Genomic DNA, 14,006 nt, shown 5'->3' on the forward strand with positions numbered 1-14,006 from the left:
CGCTCCCAGCACCGGTTCCCAACGCTCCCAGCACCGGTTCCCCAACGCTCCCAGCACCGGTTCCCCAACGCTCCCAGCACTGGTTCCCAAACGCTCCCAGCACCGGTTCCCAACGCTCCCAGCACCGGTTCCCCAGCGCTCCCAGCACCGGTTCCACAACGCTCCCAGCACCGGTTCCCCAACGCTCCCAGCACCGGTTCCCCAACGCTCCCAGCACCGGTTCCCCAACGCTCCCAGCACCGGTTCCCCAGCGCTCCCAGCACCGGTTCCCAACGCTCCCAGCACCGGTTCCCCAACGCTCCCAGCACCGGTTCCCCAACGCTCCCAGCACCGGTTCCCAATGCTCCCAGCACTGGTTCCCAATGCTCCCAGCACTGGTTCCCAACGCTCCCAGCACTGGTTCCCAGCGCTCCCAGCACCGGTTCCCAATCCACCCAGCACCGGTTCCCCAACGCTCCCAGCACCGGTTCCCAACGCTCCCAGCACCGGTTCCCCAACGCTCCCAGCACCGGTTCCCCAACGCTCCCAGCACCGGTTCCCAACGCTCCCAGCACCGGTTCCCCAACGCTCCCAGCACCGGTTCCCAACGCTCCCAGCACCGGTTCCCCAGCGCTCCCAGCACCGGTTCCCCAATGCTCCCAGCACCGGTTCCCCAACGCTCCCAGCACCGGTTCCCAACGCTCCCAGCACCGGTTCCCCAACGCTCCCAGCACCGGTTCCCCAACGCTCCCAGCACCGGTTCCCCAACGCTCCCAGCACCGGTTTCCAACGCTCCCAGCACCGGTTCCACAACGCTCCCAGCACCGATTCCCCAACGCTCCCAGCACCGGTTCCACAACGCTCCCAGCACCGGTTCCCAACGCTCCCAGCACCGGTTCCCCAACGCTCCCAGCACCGGTTCCCCAACGCTCCCAGCACCGGTTCCCAACGCTCCCAGCACCGGTTCCCCAACGCTCCCAGCACCGGTTCCCAATGCTCCCAGCACCGGTTCCCAACGCTCCCAGCACCGGTTCCCAACGCTCCCAGCACCGGTTCCCCAACGCTCCCAGCACCGGTTCCCCAACGCTCCCAGCACCGGTTCCCCAACGCTCCCAGCACCGGTTCCCCAACGCTCCCAGCACCGGTTCCCAACGCTCCCAGCCCCGGTTCCCAACAATCCCAGCACCGGTTCCCAACGCTCCCAGCACCGGTTCCCAACGCTCCCAGCACCGGTTCCACAACGCTCCCAGCACCGGTTCCCCAACGCTCCCAGCACCGGTTCCAAACGCTCCCAGCACCGGTTCCAAACGCTCCAAACGCTCCCAGCACCGGTTCCAAACGCTCCCAGCACCGGTTCCCCAACGCTCCCAGCACCGGTTCCCAACGCTCCCAGCACCAGTTCCCCAGCGCTCCCAGCACCGGTTCCCCAACGCTCCCAGCACAGGTTCCCCAACGCTCCCAGCACCGGTTCCCAACGCTCCCAGCACCGGTTCCCCAGCGATTCCAGCACCGGTTCCCCAACGCTCCCAGCACCGGTTCCCAATGCTCCCAGCACCGGTTCCACAACGCTCCCAGCACCGGTTCCCAACGCTCCCGGCACCGGTTCCCCAGCGATCCCGGCACCGGTTCCCCAATGCTCCCAGCACCGGTTCCCCAACGCTCCCAGCACCGGTTCCAAACGCTCCCAGCACCGGTTCCAAACGCTCCAAACGCTCCCAGCACCGGTTCCAAACGCTCCCAGCACCGGTTCCCCAACGCTCCCAGCACCGGTTCCCAACGCTCCCAGCACCAGTTCCCCAGCGCTCCCAGCACCGGTTCCCCAACGCTCCCAGCACCGGTTCCCCAACGCTCCCAGCACCGGTTCCCAACGCTCCCAGCACCGGTTCCCCAGCGATTCCAGCACCGGTTCCCCAACGCTCCCAGCACCGGTTCCCAATGCTCCCAGCACCGGTTCCACAACGCTCCCAGCACCGGTTCCCAACGCTCCCAGCACCGGTTCCCCAACGCTCCCAGCACCGGTTCCCCAACGCTCCCAGCACCGGTTCCCAACGCTCCCGGCACCGGTTCCCCAGCGATCCCGGCACCGGTTCCCCAATGCTCCCAGCACCGGTTCCCCAACGCTCCCAGCACCGGTTCCCAACGCTCCCAGCACCGGTTCCCCAACGCTCCCAGCACCGGTTCCCAACGCTCCCAGCACCGGTTCCCCAGCGATTCCAGCACCGGTTCCCCAACGCTCCCAGCACCGGTTCCCAATGCTCCCAGCACCGGTTCCCCAGCGCTCCCAGCACCGGTTCCCCAACGCTCCCAGCACCGGTTCCCAGCGCTCCCAGCACCGATTCCCCAATGCTCCCAGCACCGGTTCCCCAGCGCTCCCAGCACCGGTTCCCAAACGCTCCCAGCACCGGTTCCCAATGCTCCCAGCACCGGTTCCCCAACGCTCCCAGCACCGGTTCCCCAACGCTCCCAGCACCGGTTCCCAATGCTCCCAGCACCGGTTCCCAACGCTCCCAGCACCGGTTCCCAATGCTCCCAGCACCGGTTCCCAACGCTCCCAGCACCGGTTCCCAATGCTCCCAGCACCGGTTCCCAGCGCTCCCAGCACCGGTTCCCCAACGCTCCCAGCACCGGTTCCCCAACGCTCCCAGCACCGGTTCCCAACGCTCCCAGCACCGGTTCCCCAGCGCTCCCAGCACCGGTTCCCCAACGCTCCCAGCACCGGTTCCCAGCGCTCCCAGCACCGGTTCCCAACGCTCCCAGCACCGGTTCCCCAACGCTCCCAGCACCGGTTCCCCAACGCTCCCAGCACCGGTTCCCCAGCGCTCCCAGCACCGGTTCCCAATGCTCCCAGCACCGGTTCCCCAGCGCTCCCAGCACCGGTTCCCCAACGCTCCCAGCACCGGTTCCCAGCGCTCCCAGCACCGATTCCCCAATGCTCCCAGCACCGGTTCCCCAGCGCTCCCAGCACCGGTTCCCAAACGCTCCCAGCACCGGTTCCCAATGCTCCCAGCACCGGTTCCCCAACGCTCCCAGCACCGGTTCCCCAACGCTCCCAGCACCGGTTCCCAATGCTCCCAGCACCGGTTCCCAACGCTCCCAGCACCGGTTCCCAATGCTCCCAGCACCGGTTCCCAACGCTCCCAGCACCGGTTCCCAATGCTCCCAGCACCGGTTCCCAGCGCTCCCAGCACCGGTTCCCCAACGCTCCCAGCACCGGTTCCCCAACGCTCCCAGCACCGGTTCCCAACGCTCCCAGCACCGGTTCCCCAGCGCTCCCAGCACCGGTTCCCCAACGCTCCCAGCACCGGTTCCCAGCGCTCCCAGCACCGGTTCCCAACGCTCCCAGCACCGGTTCCCCAACGCTCCCAGCACCGGTTCCCCAACGCTCCCAGCACCGGTTCCCCAACGCTCCCAGCACCGGTTTCCCAACAATCCCAGCACTGGTTCCCAAACGCTCCCAGCACTGGTTCCCGAGCCTTTCCCACGACTCGTGCTTTTGTGCCCTGACAATGTAATTGCAGCTCTTGGTGTCAGCTCTCAGAGCTGCCTCGCTCCCCCACGCCCCACGTGCTGTGCTGGGAGCGCCCTCCTCCTGTCCCCCCGCTTCTCTCCCCCAACTCCTGTCCCCCTGCTCCCCTCACTCCTGTCCCCCCACTCTTGTCCCCCTGCTCCCCACTCCTGCCCTCCCACTCCTGTCCCCCCACTCTCGCTGTCCCCCGGAGAACACCCCTGCCCCACAGCCTGTCTCCCTGCACACAGCCCAGTGCGGGGGCGGACAGGGACAGCCTGTGCCGTGCTGCCAGCTGCTCCCAGATGTGCCCCCCACCCTCCACAGCTGGTTGCCTGTGGAGGAGGTCCTATCCTCCACAGACAGCTGCTGCCAGATGTGCCGCTCCCCTCCACCACCGGCTGCTCCCAGATGTGCTTCCGAGCTCCCTGCCCTGCTGTCCTCGGGTGTGCCCCTGCCCTCCACAGCTGGATGCCATGATGTCCCCCCCACCCCTTGCACAGCTGGCTGCCTCCCATCCAGCTGCCCTCCAGATGTGCCCCTGCCCTCCTCAGCTGGATGCTCCCTACCCGGGGAGCTGCCCTGCCCCGCTGGCCATCACAGCATCAACACCCCCCCACCGCTAAACTCCCCCCTGGCCCCTGCTCTGGCTGGGGGTCTTGGCTCTGCCCTGGGGATGATGGGGCGAAGGCCCAGACCCTTCTGGGGACCCCACGGCCGCCTTCCCACCCCCCCGATTGAGGGCAAGTCCCACACGTTGTTGGCAGCCCCCACGCTGGTCGTGCCCCCAGCCACAGCAACGCCCCGGGAGCGGACAGCCTCCACCCTGGCACCCCCCAGCCACGGGGCCTTGTCCTCCCCCCTGGCACCCCCAGCACTCCCCTGGGCACCGTCCTCCACCCCGACCCCGCCGCGTCCCCACAGGGCCCCTTCTGCACCCCGACAGCCCCACGCTTAGCGGGGGCAGCTCTCCGTCACCCCCAACTCAAACGCAGCGGGGCCGGTTCCCCACCACCCCACCCCGCTGCGCGCCGAAGCCGGGGCAGCTCCCCACGGCGACCCCCCTCGGCACTGGGGAGGCCCCCGCTCTCCGGCACGGCGTGCCGCTCTGCCGGCACCAGAGCGGCTCTGTCCCCGGGGAGCAGCCTCGGGGAGCACACCCAGCTCCCGCCGTCCCGCAGCCCGGCCACCGTCCCCGTCCCCTCTGCGCTGCTCCCACCCGCGGGTGCCGGCACGTCCGCGCTGCCCGTGCAGGGGTTTCTGTGCCGGGACGGACCGGCCTTCCCCTCGGGGTGCCCTCCTTCCTCACCAGCCTCACAGCCGACCACCCACGCCAGGCTCCTCCCGGCAGAGCCGCGGGCTTCCGCACGCCCGCTCACACGTAGGTGACACAACCCCCGCCCGGAGAACCAGGAGACTCCACACCTACCCTTCTTCCGAACAACTTCTTCCGATTCTGGCTTGCGGCTGACGGAAACAACCTTCATCACCAGGTGGTTCCCCCCTTGCCGGATCAAGGAGACCACCTGCTTGTGCCCCACCTTCACCACGTTGACACCGTTCACCTAGGGCACAGACAAAGAGGGGGGGTTAAGGCTGGCGGTCACAAGGGCAAGACCGACGGGGGTCAAGCCACAAACCCAGATGATCTTGCACCTCTGCGTCTGTGTTTACAGCCTGGCACATTTTCCCATTTAAGCTGTCCCTGTGGGATGGCACCCACCAGTGACCGCAACCTTCTGGAGAAGCCGGGGAAGCTGCAGCAGGCCGGCGCAAAGCAGCGCACACCAGCGCCTGCGCACCGCCTGCAAAAGCAGTGGCAAGAGCTGGACCTCCCCCATCCTACTGAGATCACTGAAAATTGGGCATTTCCTAGTTCTGTCGCAGCGTTTGGCCGTGCTGTGCGGATGGAGACACTGATCTGATTATCTATGGGCAATAAACATGGAAGCACTTATGCTAATATTTACGTTAATATTTACATCTCCAGAAGCGGAACACTCAAAAGACAGGTAATGACAGGATTTAGGTTTATTAATTTCATCACCCTCGGTTCAAGACCAGAAGCATCACAGCTACGCTGCTGCATGCCACCGGCGTCAGGTCTCAGATTTTCTCTGCAGGTTTGCTCCAAATGTTCAGTAATTCTCACCACTTAAAAAAATAACAAAACCCTGTTCCTACATTAAGAAATCAGTTTTCAGCCACAGGCTCTTGTGCTGCCCTTCCTCACGCACAGCCCCACCTCCCTCGCTACCGGCATCGTCCCGGCGCCACAAGTACAACAGACCGAAACGCAGAATTTCCCTGGGTGCCAGAAACTTTGGCGTTTCAAGAATGATTGGGTTTTATGTGTTTCAACTCTAGTTGGAGGTGGTTCGTCTTTCGGGTAGACTGAACTGTTGTTTAAATAATGAAGAGTATGTAGGCCATAACATTTGTAATACGTGAGCCGTAGTGCTGTTTTCTATGAAAAACTGTAGAAAATGTAAAAATGAAAAAAGAGGTTGAACTAAATTCCGAAATGGCACATTAACATTTTCTAAGATGCAAAGTTTCTGAAATAATACTTTTATTTCAAATACTGAATTATTCAGCTGATTCAATTTTGATTAGAACTGATTCAATAATTATTCAATTTGCATGAAAACACGTTTTCTTCAGAAAATTTGATTTCGATGAGGCTACCCGGCCTACTCTAGATAAATCACCTCTTAATCTTTTTTTTGGATGAACTGGATGGAATGGATTGAGTCCTGGAGCACGGGTATCCCGCATTTTCTCCTGATCCTAAGCCACTTCAGCAGTTTTTCTTTGCAAACCCTTTGGTTTTTCAAAGCTCCTCGGCGCGGCAGAGCGCGGGGCGGCGTGGCACAGCCCCAGCACCGCGGCCCCCGGCTCCCCTGCACATCTGCTATCAGCCGTGGCTTCAGGTTCGTTCTGGTGGGTACCCGCGGGCTTTAGTGGGGATGTTCCAGAGTGGGAAACAAAATCTAGTACATCTAAACGGTTGCCTTTATCAAAGGCATCTGGCACCTCAAAGAACGAAATGAAATTTCTTCCGTAAGGTTTTCTGCTGGCAATTATATTCCACTCTTTAACTCTTTATCAGCTGCCTACAGGATAGGGTTGTTTATTTTTTGCCAGCAACTGCCATCAGACTCAAAGGTTTATAATTAACTGGATTATGCCTTTGCCCCTTCCAAACACCAGCGCTCTGCCACTCTCCTGGCACTGCCCCAGCATCATACAATTACAAAATGCAAATACTGAAAAATTACCACCTGGAAGATGCTTACAGCTTCAGTTACTAATGGCTCGGAAAGCGTTTCATCATCTGCATGTGATACATGCACATCACCCTGCTCCCTTCCAAATAAAGAACAGGAATACTGACAGAACATGCCTGTGCTTTCTGTTTCATTTTTAATCATCCAACCTTGTCCACCCAAATGGGCAGCAGTTCAGAGTTCTTCGGGTACTCGAATGCAGAGAAGCAGGAGTGGGAGGTTTTGACCCTCGGGATGGAAAGGCAAGACCTTCTCCCTCTGCTCCAGGCTGGCGGCAGAAGCCAGGGCACGGGGTTCCCGGGAGCGCACCCACTGCTGCGGCACCCACCGCCCGGCAGCACCCAGTGCCACAGCACCCACCGCCTGGCAGCACCCAATGCCACGGCACCCACCGCCCGGCAGCACCCAATGCCACAGCACCCACCACCCGGCAGCACCCAATGCCCGGCAGCACCCAATGCCACGGCACCCACCGCCCGGCAGCACCCACCGCCCAGCAGCACCCAATGCCACGGCACCCACCGCCCAGCAGCACCCAATGCCACAGCACCCAATGCCACGGCACCCACCGCCCAGCAGCACCCACCGCCCGGCAGCACCCAATGCCCGGCAGCACCCACCGCCCGGCAGCACCCAATGCCACGGCACCCACCGCCCGGCAGCACCCACTGCCCGGCAGCACCCAATGCCCGGCAGCACCCAATGCCACGGCACCCACCGCCCGGCAGCACCCAATGCCACGGCACCCACCGCCCGGCAGCACCCACTGCCCCGGCAGCACCCAATGCCCGGCAGCACCCACCGCCCGGCAGCACCCAATGCCACGGCACCCACCGCCCGGCAGCACCCACTGCCCGGCAGCACCCACCACCCGGCAGCACCCACCGCCCGGCAGCACCCACCGCCCGGCAGCACCCAATGCCACGGCACCCACCGCCCGGCAGCACCCACCGCCCGGCAGCACCCAATGCCACAGCACCCACCGCCCAGCAGCACCCAATGCCACGGCACCCACTGCCCGGCAGCACCCACTGCCCGGCAGCACCCACCGCCCGGCAGCACCCAATGCCACAGCACCCACCGCCCAGCAGCACCCAATGCCCGGCAGCACCCAATGCCCGGCAGCACCCACCACCCGGCAGCACCCACCACCCGGCAGCACCCACCGCCCGGCAGCACCCACCGCCCAGCAGCACCCAATGCCACGGCACCCACCGCCCGGCAGCACCCAATGCCACAGCACCCAATGCCACGGCACCCACCGCCCGGCAGCACCCAATGCCCGGCAGCACCCAATGCCACAGCACCCAATGCCACGGCACCCACTGCCCCGGCTCCGCGTCCTGCCGCTGTTCGGGCAGACCCGGATGCTTTTGCTGACAGACAAGTGACAGACGGAGAACGCCGAGTTTCAGCTGTTGGCAGCTTGGTGAGATCGGGGGCGAGGACACGGTACCAACACGGTCAGACGGCTTTTCACCCAGCGTGTTTCAAACGCGCCCACAGACGGACAACGACACGAGCCCTAAGACGTCAACTTGACCCGTATCGTGCAACTCCGTCCACGGCTGGGCACCCCCTGCTTGTCTGGAGCACAAGAAGCCAGCCACGGGAAGATCAACACCGGCTTTACAAAGCCCGGTGAGGGCCAGCCACGGCAGGCAAGGAGCACATGCCACTGCCCGCTCAGCGCCCCGGGACCACCGACTCGCCCCTGTGACTCCCAGAAACACCCTTGGCCAGACGCACGTCAGCCCAAAGCCAGAACTGAACTGGCCAGAAACAGGCCAGGTTACAAAGTCTGCAAAGGAAAGCTTGGTCACTGGAGTCTCAGTGTGAATAATTTGGCCGATGGGAAAAAAATAACATCTCTGCTGTTGTTTAAAAGGGAGGGAACAGCACAGTAAAGGTCCTTCAGTGACAACCTCAAAGTATCCGTCCCACATTGCCAGGTCTTTTCTGTGAAAGATGGAGTAAAACCAAGCAGGGGCTCAAAACCCGGGAAACTGTAGCTGAAGGAATGACATCTTGCAGAAAGCAGATAAGAAAAGCAGTCAAGAATCTAAAATAACATAGGAGGTCAAGAATGAATGTAAAGCTAACCACAGGGGAGACTGGGCAGACAGTTGCTTGAACTATGCAAGAACATCTGGAAAAAAAAACAATTTCTGAAAAACACGAACTTCTGATTCACCCCCGGTTCCTGGTGATACCCAAGAAGATGAAGTACAGAACTCTGCAGCTGCAAACAACTTTGGCTAAACTCTCATCCCAGCAAAGCTTCTCCAACAGTTGCTCTTGAAAAATTCAAAATACCAACAGAAGAACACAGCTGATAAACAGGTTAGCTCACCGGGAAGATGGCATGCAGATTTTCAGTTCATTTTCAGCTTCAAAGCTGGGCTGGGGCACTACGGCACCTCATAAACTGCGCGTACTGAGGTCAGAGAGCCTACAGGCCGGGTCTAGGACATCCGCGGAGGTGAGCTCCCACCAACAGTGAGCCACCCGGCGGGTGAGGACCCTGCTGTGCCGCGGGAAGGGAGCCCCGACCCCGGGACGTGCGGGCGGCTGACCCGCGGCCGGGTGAAGCCAGGGCCGAGCCCGGGGGACGGCGCCCGCGGGGCCAGGGGCTGCCGCTCAGCGAGGCTGCTGCTCCGCCGAAGCGGGAGAGGAGCGCGGCCAAGCCACCCCCCACCTTCAGCGGCAGCGGAACGTCAGAACCGTGCTCTCAGGAGCGCAATACCATCTCCCGCGGGAGGCAGGAAAGCACTAAGACACAGAAAGAGGAGGCAGCAAAATGAACGAAGCGAACCGTTTCATCTCTCTGAGCAGACCCATGCACCGAGGATCCCTGTCGTGCAGACAGCCCGGGGCTGTCTGGTGACGTTGGAGTGACACAGGGGAATTGCCCGAGATGCACGCACAGAAAACACTTTTTGGTCCCAGTCTGTGAAGTGCAGAGATGAATCTTCAAGAAGACTGGCAGCTGGGAGTCCTGCCCACCGAATTAAACGCTCCAGACAACTGCAGGCCCTCACACACAGAGGTGCTGGAATGAGAAAGCTCAGACAGGCAGTGGTGGAAACAGGACTGGTTTTGATCCAACATTAAAGAAAAATTCCAGTTTCTTGGACACAACTGCCTGATGAGGATGCCCTGCTCTTGGAGATATGCTTCTGGTCTGGAAGAAAGCAACAGATCAAGAGTCAAATCACGCAGAAAGTGTCTACAAAACAGAAAAGAACATACCTGGAAATGGGAAGACTCTATGTCAAAGTCTGGGCATTACAAACTGCTGCAGCTATTTTCTGAGTAGCCACGCGATGCGTCGGCGCTGATGAGCTCCAGGAGGACGCCCAAACTGAGAGGGCAGGAGGTGGCAGGTGGGTCACCATGTAGGCACATGCAAAGTAACGCTTCTGGGGAAGGGCCATCGGAACATGCTGCACGAGGCGGAGCATGGACCTGGTGGGTACAGCTCCAGATAGGTCTTGGAGCTGAGAACGACAGCTCTCAAAATCAGGGGCTCTGTGCACAACAGCAGCCAAGAAAGCTCACAAATACGCGAGGGAAGAGGTGGAAAGCAAGGTGGGCAATGTCCTCTGGGGCTGTGCTGGTCCTGCACGTGCACGGCTGCGGTGCGGTGTGCAGGTCTGGTTCAGCATCTCCAGGGGGAAGCCGTGGAACGCGGGAAGGTCCAGAGAAGGGCAATGAAAATGGCCAAGGGGATGGAGCAGCTGCCCTATGAAGACAGAGTGAGAAGACTGGGACTCTCCAGTCTTCAGAAGAGAAGGCTCAGGGAGATGCATGGCCAAGGCTCCCAAAGCTCCCCAAAGCAGTGGATACAGTGAAGGCAGGAGGGCTGTTCACCCAACCCTGCAGCATTAGAAGGAGAGGGCTCTCAGTGGGACTAGTGGCAGATCGGACAAAACCAGGAAGCAGCAAGACTTCTTTATGCAGCTGGCAGTGGTCTTGTGGAGCTGGCTGCCACGGGAGGCCGTGGAGGTGGACAGTACTGGCAGATTCAGAGAGAGATCAGATGAATTCCTGGAGGGCAGGTCATTGTACTGATACTGATGGGACTGAGCAGGGCCATTCCTGCTGATGTACCCAGTGCAGTGACACCGGGTGTGGGAGGCACAAGGGGAATGGACTGTCCAAAATGGCCAGGCACGTGCGATCTCCTTAATTAATGCCACTGTCTGAGACAGGGAATTGGGCTAATGGGCCATCAGTCTGGCCCAGTGGGACATTTCATACGTTCAGTCTGATCCCCCCCAGCTAGTGCATATGAAGCTCTAGTACTCTCTCACAGCAGATAAAGTCCTCCTTCTCCTGATCATCTCAGTAGCTTTTCTGTGCTCCTGTTCCAGCCCGAACTCATCTTCCTTGAACACAGATTTCTAGGGCGGTGGATATTACTCCAGACGAGCTCTTACGTGACTTGAGTAACAGCAGCAATACTTCCCCCCTTGCGACTGACCGACGAACCCCTACAGAAGCAGCAGCTCAGGAGAGACAGGGGTGGGCTACGTGCTCCTGGATCGCAGGGAAACACGTAGGGAGTGACCGACCAGAGCTGCTGCAACGGACGCTGAACCGATCCCCACGCCCAGGGGACGGGAGGGCAGCCTTGCTTTAGCTCAACCAGCTACAGCAGCCGCGTGGATCGCCCACCCGTGTCAGGGGAGCGGACGGGCTGGCTGTACCCGCTGCGTGTGCCAACCAGCTCTGTAGCTTCAGCCTGCAGTTACCGGGAGGAGCGCAAAACCCTCCTGAGTTAGCAAGTCCAGAACGGGGGAGGAGGACTGTATAGCTGGATTAGCCCGGCAGAGAATGTAAAAACAGAACAACAAACAGAACGAACTCAAAGGCAGCGACGTGCTCGAGCTGGTGTCAACCCACCTATGCCTCCAAGGGGATGGGGGACGGTCAATGTCGTGACAGCGAGCAGATTATAGAGGCTGGCAATGAGAACCACATCTGTATGGTGCTTCAGCTGCACGTTGCAGCTGCTACACTCTCCTAAGTGTCGTTGATATTTGCTTCTAAGTACATTGCTGTACCACTGATAAATCAAAGTTCCCTGTGATGTCAAGTAACTTCAAGTGAGTGAAACACTCAACCTGCCATGTGTGGAGTATCTGAAGGCAGCTGGACCGTGAGCTGGGTTCAGCACAGCTGGCTGTTCTCAAGGATGAGAAAACCTCCTCCTCAAGGAGATGTCACCTATGTGGAGATGAATGGTACATCCATGCAGTCCCCAGCATGGTGCCAGCAGTGCTGGGACAAACCAAATGTTCCCAGCTGAAAGACTGGGGGAAAAAGAGGACAGAAAACTCTGTCCCCGTGTAAGGAAGGAATCCTTTAATGGCAACCGGTATCCAAAGCTATGACAGTGCAGCGTTTCATTGTTGAAGAAGGATAGAAGTACTATCCCTGCAGCTTCAGCAAGCATGCTGTGGTCCACTCTGGACACTTCATTACCCAAATGATGTAAACCAGTCAGAAGCAGCTTTGAGAGATGCACAGTATTATCAGAAAACTAGAAGGGCCGAGTTCTGAGGAAACACTGAAAGAACGGGCGTTACGTGGCACCTGCCCGCACCGTCACTGCGCGGCCTCTGTCTGCGTGTGAGAAGCCTCTGCCCTGGCAGCGAATCACCTGAATCACGCCCGTTCCCAGGGGTAGGCAGTTACCTAAAGCAACACAAGCGCTGAAGCCTGCCCGAGGGGCGTTCCGCTCCAGAGCTCCGTTACGGCCACCCACCGGAGAGCAACGGGCCCCTCAGCCAGAACGTGCACAGGCCGCTGGGCAGGACTCGGGGGTGGGGGTAAAGCTTCACCGACAGGAGCAAACCCGTACGAGCTCTCTGGATTTCCGATTGCCAACGTCACCCTTTCAGCAGCTCAGAGCGCTCAAACTGGAGAAAGGCTGCAAGTTTATCCAGACCCTGCGGTGCTCCTTCCGAGGGCCTGAGCCCTCAGCTGTCCTGCCCACCTCTCCCAGCCGATCGCATCCTCTGGGCATGGGACGTACTGGCGCGGAAATGCTTTGAAATGGGGTTGCACTAAAACCCACGACTGTGGTTACCCAGGGGATCTCTGCACCTGCACTGAGATCTGCATCGAGCTGTCTCCCTCCAAGCCAGGCGATGGAATCCAAGACCCACACACCAGAGCTGTAGCCCTCATCAGCCCTCCTTAGCACGCTGAGCAAGACGGACTCCTTAAGCCTCAAACCCTTTTCCAGCTTGTGAATCACTCCGAGGGCCTTTTAGAATTCCACTCAGTAACGTCAGATTTATCCTGTGGTGTGAATGTCTGACTTGCACAAAGTGATGTTTCAGTGATCTTCCAAAGCTGCAACCAGAATAGGCAAGTTCACATAACTCTCGAAGTTTGTCCTTCACATGTACGAAATATCTCTGCCACATCCTACGCAATCAACTAGCGATAACACAATTATCTCGGAGAAACCCATGTCCTCTGCTGAATTACATTTTCCCAGAGTAATTTCATACCCTGTAACCTACATTCTTTGCTTGCAGACATGTCGCCTTGCACAGGCTGCTGGAACATGGCTGCTTCAGCAGGAGAGCCAGCTCATCCTGCAGCAGCTACTTTATCGTCAGCTATCCCCCGTTTGTGACGCCTGCAGCCTGTACAAACACGGGCTTTTGTCACTGTTTTTGTGACTTTTTGTCACATTGAGCTGCAGGGACCGAAAAATGGGAAGAGGCCTTGCTGGTGCTGCCCCCCGTGCTGGCACCTTCCCCTGAGCAGATACTTTCTGAAATGGGCCCCTGCGTGACTTCGCAGTGCTGCTTCTAAGCCACGTCCGCCTGTTAATTCCATTCACTGTAAGTTTATTTATACACCAGTCACACGGCTATTAAGGAGGTCAGGATGTACTATGTAAACACAGCCCTCACTTTCACCAGTCCTAGGATGATTTTGAGAAAAGACAGCAGGTTTGTTGCCACCTTCCGTGGACCCACACTATATGATATTATACTTTCATTCTCTAATTCTTTGCTGATTGTGCTCCAAATTAATTGCTTCATTATTTTGCCCAGCATTGACGCTGAAATAAACAAGCTATAGTCTTCTGAATCACCTATTTTATACCCTCAGAATATTGGAATAGCAACAGCCCTCTACCAACTCTTCGAAATTTCATAGATTAGCAAGATTTTGAGGTATTAACATCAGTGGTTCAGACAACT

At 59.4% G+C, this 14,006-nt stretch overlaps 1 protein-coding gene across 1 annotated transcript in view; it reads right to left on the reverse strand.

The window, feature by feature from the left end:
• The window catches only part of SHANK3 (SH3 and multiple ankyrin repeat domains 3), a 392,105-nt gene that overhangs the window by 51,117 nt on the left and 326,982 nt on the right, over positions 1-14,006 (reverse strand). Inside the window, exon 19 of the mRNA XM_042793413.1 lies at positions 4,914-5,049. Within this exon, the coding sequence (XP_042649347.1) occupies positions 4,914-5,049 (136 nt within the window). The remainder of the gene's footprint in view (positions 1-4,913; positions 5,050-14,006) is intronic.

Source organism: Tyto alba, unplaced genomic scaffold, assembly GCF_018691265.1.
Source record: "Tyto alba isolate M040663 unplaced genomic scaffold, T.alba_DEE_v4.0 Super-Scaffold_2, whole genome shotgun sequence".
NCBI lineage: Eukaryota > Metazoa > Chordata > Aves > Strigiformes > Tytonidae > Tyto > Tyto alba.